Here is a 16540-nt window from a genome sequence, read left to right as displayed (position 1 = left end):
TATAACTGGAAACACTCTTAAGGCTCCAATCTCTATAAATGTAAGCAAACTACTGCAATAACGTTTATTTTGTGTTGATAGCTTAATACATGTATGAAATGGTAATTTATAACACTGTTTAAACAATTATCTTTGAATCACGAAAGGCCATTCTTAAAATAGGTTTTACTTGTTTTGATTCCCTGAACAGTAAGGTTCAAAATTTTATAATTTCACATTAAGTTAAAATTTTAAATCTCATTTTGATCTAAACTTCATCTTAACCAAAATTTTCAATAAACTAATTACTCACAAATATCCTCCTACATCGAACTTGGTGTAATTTTTGCAATGTTTAGTTTAACAACAGAAATATATTGCCACTACAGCATAATAAAAATAACTGAACTGTTAGAAAATGGGTAATGTTTATTTCAATAAACTGTCGATGGAATAAGCGCTGAAAAAAATGTTTTCGAAAGATAAAAGTAGTACTGCATACAATCGAAATTTTCAAAGTTTTATTAACAGTATCGTATTTTGTGTTTTATAGACTGTAGTTCCAAAAATCAAGAAGAAAGTCAACTTTATCTTGTTTGGTGAACATACAACATTATTAAATATCGTGGGCCGATCTGTTTTTCAAAAAGACAATTTTAAAGAGGTGACAGAAAATGAAAAACTTGTGAGCAACTCAAAGGAACTGGGCGATACAGAATTCTGTATAGTTTTATCTTTTATACAAGCCTTTGGACGAACAAAACGCTTTCAAATGTTTTGGTCTGGCACGGGCGTTATACGCGCTATTAAAGTTGTCGAGTGCAATTTCTCTGCTATTTTGCTACCCTTTCAATACGGCCAAGACGTAACACAAGCACAAATCTGCTTGATAGAAATATTGAAAGGTTTTTTAGGTAAAGACATTATAAAAAATCATGTTATTTGCATAGTTTCGTGTAACGCAAGAGTGGATGGCACCTTCAGTTTTGAAAAGTGGTGTAAAGCTCAAACAGGAGATTTGGGCGCTGTGTTTAAAGAATGTTCCTACAGGTGTGTGTTTTTAAACTACTCTCGTCCTTCAAAGTTCGCCAATGATCTTCAGTGTAAAAAGATATTCGACTTTGCTACAAAAATGAAAAAATTTACAAAATCGAATTATGAGGCCGTGGCAGAGGCTCGTAACAATTTAGTAAAACAATATGACATTAAAGAGAAAAGCTCTTAGCTCTGCTAACAGACCTGTATGAAATTTGAAATTTTGACAGTGGTCCAAGGTACCAAGTTTGATATAAGCGATGATGAAGATAAATTCTAAATTGTAATATGGTATTTGTGCTATTCATTGTGATACATTTGTAATGTTCATTCCACAAGGAGCCACATATTACTGTACTGTCTTTATTTGTTTGTAAAAAGTTTAAGAGACGTATAATTATGTGTGTGATGTTATAATTAACCATGTCATCTAAACTATGGTAAAACCACTTGTTTAAATATAAAATTTAAATGCTATTAAATTTCAAATATAAACATTTTAATCCTGTATTTTTACTTCTGAAATTGTAATGTCATTTAAATTGAACAGTAGAATAAGATAAAATTGCAATATGTAACTCCCTCCAACAGTAATCCTTAAACAGACATAATCCCTATCAGTATAGAGTTTTTCAATTCCTTTTGCGACGAATACACTAGGCGAATTGCGATAATAACTTCAAGGGTGTCATCTGATTTCTTTTCAAGTTATTTAACAAAGGAAAAACAATTTCTGAGTCAGAGGCATTTTCTATAAAGCCCATACACTTCGTTTGACGAACTCTTCATCAAAAAAGTTTAATTTAAAGAAACAAAACTCTAACCGTCGCTCATTCTTTTAGATCAAACTTGTTAGGTTGAATGAGGAATATGGTGAGAAACATAAGTGGGAACAAAAGATACTGTAATTTTAATAGGGCACTGTACCCGTCACACTCTCTTTCTATGTCAGTAGAAATTTATATCATCATATTATGTCAGCCTTCTTTACTTCAACATAAATAAGCTTACTTTACTTTGTCATATATAAGCCTAATTTTCTAGTAAATGTGGATATAAGTTGCTTCATTAACTAGATCAACTGTAGAATAATGGCGACGAAACAAAAAAAAAGAGTTTTGGTGTGCTATGATGCAGTGGCGTAGCGAGGTCGGGTGTCACCCGGTGCGGCACTCAATGGTGTCACCCCCCCAGAGGCGTTGCGACCCTTCCCGGGGACAAACTTTCAAGTTTTCGATTTGCACCCCCCCCCCCCTCAAACTTTCGATTTGCACCCCCCCCCCTCAAGTTTTTCTCATATATTTCGCTATTTTTTGCCTTGGTGTCACCCCCCTAAATGGTGTCACCCGGTGCGGTCCGCACCCCCCGCCCCCCCCCCTCGCTACGCCCCTGCTATGATGTTATTTTTGTATAAGCTGATGATTGTGTGTGACTTGGGTGTGTTGGATTGTTGGCTGTTAAAGGGTTAGCACCATTATTTAATTTTAGAAAAATACATTTTTTCCTACATCACATGTATCGTAAATATCATGACCTTGTTAAATGGTGATGTTTTAATTGATGTTTACATAAGATATAATTAACTTTTAACAGCGTTAATGAGCTCCTCTTTCAGATTGGACGAGACGTCCATTTCTGCCAGATCCTTCTTTTGGTGGGTTCGTTTCCGGTGGCATTTAAAGACGTCATACCTGACGTCCAGGTGACCTCTGGTGAACAGGACGTGGGTCAGTCCGGAGAAGACCAGGATACAGAACAGCCCGGACAGCATGGCCAGAGTTCTATAGAAGAAATTTATGGGAAACTTGTAGCATGGCTGTAGTTATAGAACAAAATTATGGGAAACTTGTAACATGGCTATAGTTATAGAACAAAATTATGGGAAACTTGTAATATGGCTATAGTTATAGAACAAAATTATGGGAAACTTGTAGCATGGCTGTAGTTATAGAACAAAATTATGGGAAACTTGTAACATGGCTATAGTTATAGAACAAAATTATGGGAAACTTGTAACATGGCTATAGTTATAGAACAAAATTATGGGAAACTTGTAACATGGCTATAGTTATAGAACAAAATTATGGAAAACTTGTAACATGGCTATAGTTATAGAACAAAATTATGGAAAACTTGTAACATGGCTTTAGTTATAGAACAAAATTATGGGAAACTTGTAACATGGCTTTAGTTATAGAACAAAATTATGGGAAACTTGTAACATGGCTTTAGTTATAGAACAAAATTATGGGAAACTTGTAGCATGGCTTTAGTTATAGAACAAAATTATGGGAAACTTGTAGATATAGTCATAGAACAAAATTATGGGAAACTTTTAGATATAGTCATAGAACAAAATTATGGGAAACTTGTAGATATAGTCATAGAACAAAATTATGGGAAACTTGTAGCATGGCTTTAGTCAGGGAGAACAAAATTATGGGAAACTTGTAACATGGCTTTAGTCATAGAACAAATTGAAGGGAAACTTGTAACATGGCTTTAGTTATAGAACAAAATTATGGGAAACTTGTAACATGGCTTTAGTCAAACAAACAAAATAATATGATACTTGTAGCATGTCTGTAGTCATAGAACAAAATAATATGAAACTTGTAACATGGCTATAGTAATAGAACAAAATTATGGGAAACTTGTAACATGGCTTTAGTCAGAGAGAACAAAATTATGGGAAACTTGTAGCATGGTTTAGTTATAGAACAAAATTATGGAAAACTTGTAACATGGCTTTAGTCATAGAACAAATTGATGGGAAACTTGTAACATGGCTTTAGTTATAGAACAAAATTATGGGAAACTTGTAACATGGCTTTAGTTATAGAACAAAATTATGGGAAACTTGTAACATGGCTTTAGTCAAACAAACAAAATAATATGATACTTGTAGCATGTCTGTAGTCATAGAACAAAATAATATGAAACTTGTAACATGGCTATAGTAATAGAACAAAATTATGGGAAACTTGTAACATGGCTTTAGTCTGAGAGAACAAAATTATGGGAAACTTGTAGCATGGTTTAGTTATAGAACAAAATTATGGGAAACTTGTAACATGGCTTTAGTCAAACAAACAAAATAATATGATACTTGTAGCATGTCTGTAGTCATAGAATAAAATAATATGAAACTTGTAACATGGCTATAGTAATAGAACAAAATTATGGGAAAATTGTAGCATGGCTGTAGTCATAGAATAAAATTATGGGAAACTTGTAGCATGACTGTAGTCATAAAACAAAATAATAAGATTTGTTTTCGTCAAAATGTAAAGTTCGTTTTCGGGCGGGGAGAAATCTTGCAGTGTTTTGGGAGTTGGTGATGGTTTTGGTTTTTTTTACAACGTATTATGGTAACTTCAGGAAAGCGAAATCTACTAACATACTGTGACTTGTTTTGGGCGAGTCTTCCCGAAAGACATTTGTCCGAATGCCGTTTGCCCGAAGGCCGATTTCCCGAATGGACACTTGCCCGAATGCGACAAATGCCCGAATGTTAATATTATATATTACTAAATAATCATTAGTAATCAATTTAAATTTGAAATTTTTATAAAAAATACATGACTATCTAAACAAAAAGAAAAGAATAAAATAATGTTATATTTTACACGCAGACATTCTTAATTAATTAATATTTGCTATATAAAAAGTGTACAAACATATTTTCATGCCTATCTATGAAACAACACCAAAAATACCATTTTCGTTTATTTCAGGATTTTAAAATGAATTTTGCTTTATTTATTAAAGGTATCGCTTCAACACATTGTCTAAACAAGGTGCATTGAATGGAGATAAAACATAATTGACTATCTTTAGTTTGTAAATTCGCCGCCTAGACCGAGCCTCGTTCTTTGTGAAATGATCACCACCCCTGTTAAACAAAACAAAAAAAATGAAACAAACGCGCTTTTGTTCAATGTCGCCTACACCGTGTGATAAACGCCATCTAACCACCGCAACATGTTGGTTAAACAAGGTGTTCAAAACGTTTCTGAAAAGAATGTAGAGACAGCGCCACCAACATCACCTTATATTAGTTTAAGTAAAAAAGATTTTTTTTTTACAACAATTTCTCAGTTTTCAAAAAATAAAAGCTACATTTTTAAAAATATGAACAAATTTGTTTTGTTTTTTTGCTTAGAAATGTGTTTATTATCAATATTTCAAACTTGAATTGATTAAGAATGTCTATTTGGTAATATTATTTATTGTCTAACATTAACATTTTTCGGGCTAACGGTCTTCGGGCAAGCGGCTTTCGGGCATTTGTCGCATTCGGGCAAGTGTCCATTCGGGCATTTGTCGCATTCGGGCAAGTGTCCATTTGGGCATTTGTCGCATTCGGGCAAGTGTCCATTCGGGCGTTTGTCGCATTCGGGCAAGTGTCCATTCGGGCGTTTGTCGCATTCGGGCAAGTGTCCATTTGGGCATTTGTCGCATTCGGCAAGTATCCATTCGGGAAATCGGCCTTCGGGCAAACGGCATTCGGGCAAGTGTCTTTCTGGAAAGCGTCCGGCTCCCGTTTTGGGCATAGATAACGAAAACAATAACGATAAATTTTAATTGGTATTTTGTTGCCTAAGAACAAAATAAACTAAATTTGTTTTTTAAGTTTGAAAACCAAATTCAATCAATTTATTTTGCCCCTTGCAATAGGCCTACCTAAAGGGAAATAACTGCGAGTCAGTGCTGTAGTCATACAAAGGGAACTTAATCGCCGCTGGAATTTGTAGCACAGCGTCACCAGACAAGATCCGCAGTAGGAATGAGACGAGAAACCCGGCAAAGCTGCCATAGGTGTTGGCCCAAGGCACCCACAGGACACACACCAGTTGTGGGAATAGCACCACGTACATCAGGTCACTGAGATATAGACATCTAGGTTAAAATACACACCAGTTGTGGGAATAGCACTACGTACATCAGGTCACTGAAATATATACATCTAGGTTAAAATACACACCAGTTGTGGGAATAGCACCACGTACATCAGGTCACTGAAATATAGACATCTAGGTTAAAATACACACACTAAATGTGGGAATATGATTAGTGCATCAGATATATTTATAAAAGTCAAGATCTTAAATGTTAATGATACCAATAATAATAACTATACAACCTCGTAACAATCTTTGTGGTGCTTATTTAATTAAAATTTTAATTTTAATTTCTATTACCTCGATATTACCTTGTTACAAAAAAAAGTTGAATGTTACATTTAGCACTAGTAGAAAATTCACCACATTTTAAATGGGAAATTAATCATAAATGCAAGCTTATAATTAAAATTTTATTTCTAACAAAGAATCGTTTACAACAAAATACAGAAGTATAAATAAGTAAACAAATATTCAGCCCTCACCCCACCTCAGGGCAGGATGGGGGTCGGGTTTTGTTAACAATGTGTGACCAAGGTAAGAGGAAGTAACATAATTTGACGTAATACTAATGCACTTCGAAAATATAGTTTTAAAACTGAAGTTTAGAAGTTTTAGAATTTTTTTTAATGAATTTATTATTCAGAATGATTTGCTTAAGTTTTCAGTTAATAATATTGACTAGGAACGTATTCGGCTGGTTCCACAAGCTAACAATTAACATTTGCTGTACAAGTTCGATATTTTTTCTTTAAATGGGATATAACTCTATTTAATATTTTCAACAAAACCGACTTGGTTAAATCATTATATTAACACATAGAATTAGGGTGTGACTTTTGTGAAATTTGTCGTCAGCTGGGGGAGGATAGTGAGTGTCAAAAGTTGATGTCATTAGAGACGGTCTCAACGTTGCTTACCAGGCTAGAACAAACAGGCCGTAGATGGTGGTGGCGAAGACGGCGACCAACGTGCCCAGCACCCCAAACAGGATGATACAAACACGGAGCACCCACATCAGTTCTCGGTCTGTCGCCTGTGGGGACGGGGGAGAGAATTTAGATTATGGGGGACAGGCAAGGGACTTTATGGGGGACATGCAAGTGACTTTAGATTATGGGGGACAGGCAAGGGACTTTATGGGGGACATGCAAGTGACTTTAGATTATGGGGGACAGGCACGTGTTTAGTTTATGGGGGATAGGCAAGGGACTTTAGTTTATGGGGGACATACAAGGTACTTTAGTTTATGGGGGACATGCAAGGGACTTTAGTTTATGGGGGACATGCAAGGGACTTTAGTTTATGGGGGACATGCAAGGGTTTAGTTTATGGGGGACATGCAAGGGACTTTAGATTATGGGGGACATGCAAGGGCTAGTTTATGGAAGAGGTTGTGGGGGGGGGGGGCATGCAATTAGTTTTCTTAGAAGAGTTTACGAAGGACATACGAGGGACTTTGTTATGGGGTATTTATTCCTTCCCTAACACAACACAAGTTTAACCTTTCTCCGAAGAATATCTTTGTAAATATTCTTAGCAAAGATGGTGGACGACGACAGGAAGCAGGAGTCGGCTGACGACATGACCGCTGCGCAGATCGCGCTCATGCCAATAATAGACACCGGAAGTGGCACAAGATAGTTCAAGGTCATGGGTAGAATGTAACTCTTCCTGTCGTCTGGTATTGGCAGCGGCCCCTCGTACGTTGTGCTGTTCCAGTCTGTAGAGATGTTGAGTCTCTCAATTATTTGTTTTAAAGTTCACCGAAATATCTTGGTAAATTTGCTTTTAAAAGCAAAAGAAACAAAAAAGTAAGTAATCGATTTCTCTATTACAGCGCTAATAAAATAAAAACAAATATTCAAATCTGATGACTAAGTGTATGTAGCACATTGCTACCTCTTTAGATGAAAGTGGCTACCTGCTGCAGCCCCTGCGTAGCCCAGAACCATTGGTGGGATGGCCAGAACCAGACTTATAACAGCAGCACCATAGCACGACAACACGGCCACTCGGATATTTTTACTGGCCAACACTCGCTGATATAGAGGCTGAAATATGAACAGGCAGAACTCGCTGATATAGAGGCTGAAATATGAACAAGCAAAACTCGCTGATATAGAGGCTGAAATATGAACAAGTTAAACTCGCTGATATAGAGGCTGAAATATGAACAAGTTAAACTCGCTGATATAGAGGCTGAAATATGAACAAGTCAAACTCGCTGATACAGAGGCTGAAATATGAACAAGCAAACCTCGCTGATATAGAGGCTGAAACATGAACAAGCAAACCTCGCTGATATAGAGGCTGAAATATGAACAAGCAAAACTCGCTGATATAGAGGCTGAAATATGAACAAGCAAAACTCGCTGATATAGAGGCTGAAATATGAACAAGCAAAACTCGCTGATATAGAGGCTGAAATATGAACAAGCAAAACTCGCTGATATAGAGGCTTAAATATGAATAAGTCAAAGCAAATGTTTCAGGCGTTTCTCTGTATTTTTATAAACAAGAGGTCATAGACCCATTTATATTTACATAGCTAACTGAACAACGTTCAGAGCTGTTATCGTTTGCCGAATAAATATTCAATCCTTTGATTATTTTTTTTATTTCGTTCCTTTGTGTTGATACGTGTTAAGAAAATAATGGTGAGGTTTTTTTTTCAATGTCACAAGAGCACTCAGTGGCCTAACTGTAATTACTGTGTTAAAATAACCATGTATATTAAATACATATATCTATGGGAGACAAATAGTAAATATGTTTCATATTAATTCCAAAATATATGGAGCAAATTCTAAATTCAGAAATAAATATATAACCGTAAACACATATATGATTGAAATAAATAAACACGTATATACCCTAGGTAGCGAAAGAAGGATTATATACAACTCATGAAAGAAACCTGAGAATCTTTTACGTTAACAACCGTAGCTAGACTCACCTGCCAGGTGGTGCCACCAAACGACAGCAGCAACAGGGTGTCCAGGTAGGCCAGCTCCGTCCCCGCCCCCACCTCCCCCAGCCAGGCTGATGTTGTTATGTTCTCAAAGTGGACGTGCTCGCTGGTGACGGCAAATGGACAGGCCAGCACCTGTCAACAGATTGACACAGGGTGTTAGTCTTTTCTTCTTCTTCTTCGTTCTTAATTATTAGTGTTGAATGTGATCGAGATTTATCTGCCAGTGCGTTTGAATTCGAGACTTTATTCGAATTTATCAACCATGAGCTTTTTGCCGACTCGACCACGCCTCCAACACAATTAAGCGTTACGTGTCAATTGGTTATGCGCCATTGAGGCCATTGACTCCGATTTCAGCCTGCTTTTCTTTTTTGGATTTGCTTCCATAGCCTTTGTCCAACCAAGAACAAACTACAAGGCAGCAGTTGTTTAATTTTGGAGTTGTCTCTCCTAGAAGAGTGGCTGTCCCCAGCTAACGAGCCTCATCTGCCCGAGGGTTCGAACTCGAGACTTTTCGGTTTAGCAACCATGAGCTTAACCGACTCGACTGTGAATTGACACAGTATGTTAGCACATTGACACAGTATGTTAGTGCATTGACTCAGTATGTTAGTAGAGCATTGACACAGTATGTTAGCACATTGTCACGGTATGTTAGCACACTGTCATTGGTCACTTACCAGACCCATGACGATGAGCACCATCTGTATGACGTCACTTAACAGTCCTGCGATGATGAATACTATCGGTATGACGTCACTTACCAGATCTATGACGATGAGCACCATCTGCATGACGTCATTTACCAGACCTATGACGATGAGCCCCATCTGTATAACGTTACTTAACAGATGAATGACGATAAGCAACATTTGTATGACGTCACTTACCAGACCTATGACGATGTGCACCATCTGAATGACGTCACTTACCAGACCTATGACGATGAGCACCATCTGTATGACGTCAGTGTAGGCCACAGCGTACAGACCACCAAGGAACGTGTAGACTATAGCGATCAACGAGGACACGATGATTGAGATTGTAGGATCGATATCCACAATAATCGATATTGTCCCTCCTGAAATAATAGTAAAATTCGACTTTAAATAACTTTTAACGCCCATTTTTATTTCATTGATCGCTTAGTAAAAGTCACAAAATGAGTTTGTTTCTTTCTTTTTCTTTTACAAAGCACATTTTTCAATACGTTCCCTTGAGCCCCCTTAAGCAACTCTCCCCTGGGGCTGACACGTGACCCAGACTTACCCAAAGCCGCCAAGACAGAGGCCGACCAGAATAGCTCCCCCACCATGTGAGGTATGATCAACAGCGCCCCCATCTTCCTGCCGTATTTCAACTGGAACGGGTCAAAGAGTGTGACGTATTTCTCGCGTCTCATTTTAGGCGCCATGAACAAACCACCTAGTGTGATGAAATGGATCTTAGTTGTTCAGGAATATATCAAGAAAATATCAAGAAAATATCAAGAAAATATCAAGAAAATATAAAGTAAATATCAAGAAAATATCAAGAAAATATCAAGAAAATATCAAGAAAATATCAAGAAAATTTGAAATTATATGGAATATATCAAGAAAATATTCGTGGCTAAACTTTTATTTTACTTACATGTAGATAAACAAAGTATAGATTGAGATATAAAAAGAAAATGTAAAGGTTACTAAATATTCTGAAGGAGGTAATTTTAATTTAAATGTTTTAAAGTTTTAATCACCGAGGTCACCATGTTTTTTTTCCTTACAAGATGACACAGAAACTGCTTCTTCAATGTGAACTTTTCCCTAGATAGTGATACAGAAACCAGAGGCGTAGCGACCCTTCCTGGCGCCCGGGGACAAACATTCGATTTGCACCTCCCCCTCAAAATTTCAATTTATTTTTCCAACCCATTTTGGCGCGCTTAGTTCGGCGCCCGGGGACATATGTCCCCCCCCCCCCCCTCGCTACGCCTCTGACAGAAACTGTTTCTTAAATGTAAACTTTTCCCTACATGGTGACAGAGAAACTGCTTCTTAAATGTGAACTTTCCCTTACATAGTGATACATTAACTTTTTTTGTATGTTTTCACAGATGATCTGTGGTGACACATGGATATCAAGTGGTGACATATATGATCTTTAATAGCGCAACATATGCTCTTGGTGACATCCATGGTCTTTAATAGCACAACATATGCTCTCCAAACCAGTCAGAATGTTTTAACCAACGTTTGTAAAACAATGAAATTTATTGTTTACCAGCCTGTTGCAACGTTGTGGGTGGGGGAGGGGGGTTATATTTAAATAATAGCCCAGTTTTATTCATAAAATCGAGTCAAGGAACATACAAGCAGGGAGGGGTTAAGGTTTATAGGTTTATTGTTTGAGTCATCAGATAATACATTCAAAAATATTAGAGCTGTTTAAATATGTGTATTGTGGGGTCAAGTTAAGCTACGATAAAACATTAATTACTTTACATAATTATGAGCTTATTAGATAAATACTTACATAGTAAAATAGCTTTACATGAGAATTTAAAAACAGCGATTAATCTATATAGCCCACAGCTCGTAATTCAAAACGGATGAATCATCTTATAAAATGATTCTAGATCTCTTACCACTAGGCAGAAGGGGAATATTTTAACCATGAGGCTATTAACTTTTCAGCAAAACTTGTAGAAAACGTTTCTTGTAAACTGTAAGGGTGTTTTGCTACATTAACTTGGTGCTACAATTAAAAGGAAATCTGCAAGAAGGACAGGTGTTAAAGTTGGCTACCCAATGAGTGTTGATTACAACACTGTGCCTTTCATTTTATAATGGGTTTTTAAAACATTGAGCGCTTGCTAATCTGGAGATCTCGAGGTCAGAATACAGCCTAATACGGTAGGTCTTCCCTCGACCAAACTTCCACATTATATTCAAACCAGGTGGGCGATCAAACCAGGTGGGCGATCAAACCAGGTGGGCGATCAAACCAGGTGAGCGATCAAACCAGGTGGGCGATCAAACCAGGTGGGCGATCAAACCAGGTGGGCGATCAAACCAGGTGGGCGATCAAACCAGGTGGGCGATCAAACCAGGTGGGCGATCAAACCAGGTGGGCGATCAAACCAGGTGGGCGATCAAACCAGGTGGGCGATCAAACCAGGTGGGCGATCAAACCAGGTGGGCGATCAAACCAGGTGAGCGATCAAACCAGGTGGGCGATCAAACGATCAAACCAGGTGGGTGATCAAACCAGGTGGGCGATCAAACCAGGTGGGCGATCAAACCAGGGAGGAAGGGGGAACTGGTAGAGTTAGACAGATCACGGCGTCTAGCACCATGTTTGCGAGATTATCAGATCTACGTTATGTGGTGTATGCCTAGTGTTGACCGAGCTAGTCATCTGATGCGATGAGGGTGGGGGAGGGGTGGCGATGGAGGACCCTTAAAATACAACTTTCGATAACATTTGCTTAAAAGAGCATTTACCTTCAAAAAATGATACTTAGAAAAAATACAACTACCGAAAAACATAGGCTACTTAGAAAAGAAATACAACTTAACGAAACGTGCGTAGACAAAGATTCAACTTCCAGAGAAAGGTACGTATAAGAAATTACAACTATCAGAAACTTACTTTAAAAAAAATAAAACTTCCAAGTAAGCTACTTAGAATAAAATATAATTTCCAAGAAATCTACGTAGAAGAAAATGCAACTTTCAGAAACTTACTTAGAAAATAATACAAACTCCTAGACATTTACATAGAACAAAATACAACTATCAAGACACTTAAAACAAAATACAACGACCAAGACACTTACTTAGAATAAAATACAACTACTAAGACACTTACTTAGAATAAAATACAACTACCTAGACACTTACAAGAAAATACAACGACCAAGACACTTAGAAGAAAATACAACGACCAAGACACTTAGAAGAAAATACAACGATCAACACACTTACTTAGAATAAAATACAACGACCAAGACACTTACTTAGAATAAAATACAACGACCAAGACACTTACTTAGAATAAAATACAACTAACAGGAAACTAACTTAAAAGAAAATACAACTACCTAGACACTTAAAACAAAATACAACGACCAACACACTTACTTAGGACAATTCCAATGCAGTAACCCACTGGGGCCTGAGTTTGTAAGAGCCCATAGAAGGCGGCGTATTCGGCTGTTCCATTGATGTACCCTCCACATATGTTTGACGCTGTAACAGATTTTAACTTTTTTCTCAAAGATTGGAACATTTGAATTATTAAATTTTACATTTAATAGATAAAAGGTATATACCAGATGAGTTCACATTCAGTAGCGTAGCCAGGATCTTCTCATGGGGGGGGGGGGTGTTCAAATTTTTACCCGGGGACAAACTTCCGATTTGCACCCCCCCCCCCTCAAAACTTTCGATTTGCACCCCCCTCATACTTTATATATATACAATGGGTCTATGGAGGGGGTTATGACCCCCCCCCCTAACCCCCCCCCCCCTGCCTACGCCACTGTTCACATTATAGTTAAATAATTGGGTGACTTCATACAAATATTTATTCTATTTTTCGTAACATCATGCGGTACCTAATGAGATATGGATGTTAGTGTTTTATGTACGCCAAAAACTGTGTCACATAATTTTAGATCACTAGAACCATGTTTGTTCAGTTCGTGAACTAAAATCCAAATCCTAACCCTAACCTGTTAATATAAACAACCCTAATCTGTTAATATAAACAACGCTAACCTGTTAATGTAAACAACCCTAACCTGTTAATGTAAACAACCCTAACCACAACCCAATGTTGCGATTGGCTATCATCACTTCCTCTGCATCCTTGGCCTTGTTTGTCTTCCTGGCAGCGACGATGCCGATGATGAGGATGAGGATGTAGAGGATGATGACAGCAACCAGACACGGGATGTTGACGGACATTGTTAGCTGCAGGCACCTACAGTATACTGGGCGTTAATTGCCTAAATTAGGAACAAAACAATTAAAAAGATAGTAAACGCAATTTTCAAAGAGACATTCTACTTGTCATAAATAGTATTTATCACAAGATGTTATGAAGAGCCTAAGAGATCTCACCTAAAACAATATATGTATGTATACAATGATGGTTCATCGGGGGTATTGCGCGGGTTCTGGAGGTTATATCCTCCCCCCCCCCGTGACCCCCAGAAAGACAACTATATTACGTAAAGTTACAGCTATTGTTGGTGATAGGCTCGTGTAGCTTTCAGTATCGTCAAACCAAATTTTTAGGTTCATTAGTGGCTTAGTGGCTTAAAACCGTTCAACAAAAAACTAAAACATCGCGCCTCCATTGTAAAACCCTACCTACTCCACTGTATATATTAAGCTAAGCTTATTCACGTTTATTTTACACCCAAAAAAAACCCCCACAATATATATATATATATATATATATATATATATATATATATATATATATATATATCTTACATATATATATACATCTTACAAATACTAAAGATGTAATAACAACAATTTGTATTTACAAATTTCTTAATTTCTTAGAATAAGCTAGGAATAATCAACTTACCTGATATTTTCAATACATGGAGATTTGAACACCTATCCCACGTCTGCTGAAAATGTTTTGACAGACAAATGTCGTTTGCTCATCAAGAGCTGACGCCAAGTAGAATTAAGGCCGTTTAATTAAAGTTGTTATTTATCAACATTAGTGAAGTGCCAAATGGATACACAAATGTATGCATCAATGCTAAAATACATTAGTTTTAATTAATTTAATTAATTTAATTTTTTATAGCTTGAACAGTGCGATAAAGCCCATGAGGTGTGTTTCGTCACCCATAGGATTAGGAACTTTTATAATTTAATTTTCTTTATTCATGGCAAGTTATAATAATGTATGCTTAGTAATCAAAAAACACTTTTAACATTATAGGCTGTAATTCGGTAAACTGGTTAAGGGGTCTCAAGCTAACGATGACGGGAGGCCACCCAGTTTTTCTCCTATCAAATGGCCTCCACAGACATACCCTCCAGGAGCACAACCTGGAAACATGTATAAGCCAATATCGCCAATCAATCGATTCCTTGAAAGACTTGAATGAAGTTTGTCTATCTCCTTTGCTCTATAAGGAGTAGGGTGTCTAGTGGTATTGCTATGTTTTCAGCTGACCAAAAGAATTATTTGACTTTCCGAACAGTTTGTTTTGACTGCTTCAAGCATTTTTATAGAGCCCAAGGTAAATTTAAAGAAATTATAAACAATAGTCAGGCATGTGACTTTTAGCTTACACAGATGTAGCTAGTGGCGTTACAAGGCGAGGATGAGAGGGGGGGCTGCTGTTGCTAACACCACTTTCAGGCAACACATAGAAAACAAATTCTAATATTCTACTGAGGAAATCTTCTTTCTTTCATTAATTTAACTACTTAATAAAGTTACTTCTACCTCCAAGTACAGTGATGAGACCATACTAGGTATATTTTATGGTTTATATATACATACATATATGTATATGTATATATATATATATATATATATATATATATATATATATATATATATATATATATATATATATATATATATATATATATATATATATATATATATATATATATATATATACATATATATATATATATATATATATATATATATATATATATATATATATATATATATATATATATACATATATGTTAAGACATTATATGGCACACATGACAAACCCCATATGGTCAAAGCCCCACTATGGTCAAACCAAATCGAAGCGATAATACTTAATAGGTGCGTGATGTGCGAACATACTAGGCGAAGAATTATATGAGTAAAAATCACTTAAACACCACTTTCTCGAGCTGGCCACGAAAGAGTGCCGTATTCGACGGAATGAAACATTACTTAGCGTCTAAGATTATAGGTACTGATATATTTAGGCCCTATATAAATGCAACACGTAGTCGCCCGTTTTCGTCTGGCGATCCCTTTTTTAATAAAACCTACAATCGACAAAAATAATTTTTAACGAGGTAATTAAAAGGCAACAAAAATAGTTTTTTAGTATAATTTTATTGTAAATTAGGTTTAGTCATTAATTTAATGCGGTAGTTACTAACCAATATAAAAAAATCGTTTGTTAACTAGATCCTCATGTAAAACTCTAATTTTATTCATCCATTTGTTTTAACGAAGAACTCAAATCCACGCTCGCTGGAATATGTAGACAAAAATGAAATTAAAACATGATAGGCAAGCGTCGCCACATTTAGGTATGAATAACAAATACCACACAGGAATAGTGTGAACAGTTGTTTTTTACTTAATCACGTTACGCGATTCATTTCCACAAATCCAAGAATTCTTTGTGTAAATCATCAATGATGGTTAAATTAATAAAAGTAGGAATTAAATTTGGTGCCAATGTAATTTCTTCTTCTAAAAAATGTTTTTTTTTTTATTTCACATTCAGATTCATCTACAACACTGAGGGGTGGTCGAGTCGGTAAAAGCTCATGGTTGCTAAACCGAATTGTCTCGAGTTCGAACCCTCGGGCAGATAAGGCTCGATTTTTTTTGGACAATTTCTAAATTAGATGTGTAGCATAATGTGTAAGCCTGAATC

General features: G+C 36.5%; 1 protein-coding gene across 1 annotated transcript; it reads right to left on the bottom strand.

Annotated features, from left to right (window-relative positions):
* Positions 1 to 2539: 2539 nt before the first annotated feature.
* LOC131943679 (high-affinity choline transporter 1-like) lies at positions 2540 to 14597 on the bottom strand. Its single transcript, XM_059303893.1, has 12 exons — positions 14482 to 14597; positions 13682 to 13888; positions 13020 to 13127; positions 10165 to 10320; positions 9828 to 9976; positions 8878 to 9027; positions 8179 to 8231; positions 7843 to 8009; positions 7424 to 7641; positions 6839 to 6954; positions 5701 to 5901; positions 2540 to 2795 (listed from the first exon to the last, which is right to left on the bottom strand). The coding sequence occupies exons 2-12, from the start codon at positions 13845 to 13847 to the stop codon at positions 2594 to 2596; spliced, it is 1686 nt and encodes a 561-aa protein (XP_059159876.1). The 5' UTR covers positions 13848 to 13888; positions 14482 to 14597; the 3' UTR covers positions 2540 to 2593.
* Positions 14598 to 16540: the final 1943 nt, after the last annotated feature.

The sequence above is a fragment of the Physella acuta genome, unplaced genomic scaffold (genome assembly GCF_028476545.2).
Source record: "Physella acuta isolate Inbredline_101_S28 unplaced genomic scaffold, ASM2847654v3 ptg000464l, whole genome shotgun sequence".
Classification (NCBI taxonomy): Eukaryota; Metazoa; Mollusca; class Gastropoda; family Physidae; genus Physella; species Physella acuta.
The sequence above is the reverse complement of the archived record's forward strand: the minus strand, read 5'-3'. Positions and strand labels throughout refer to the sequence as shown.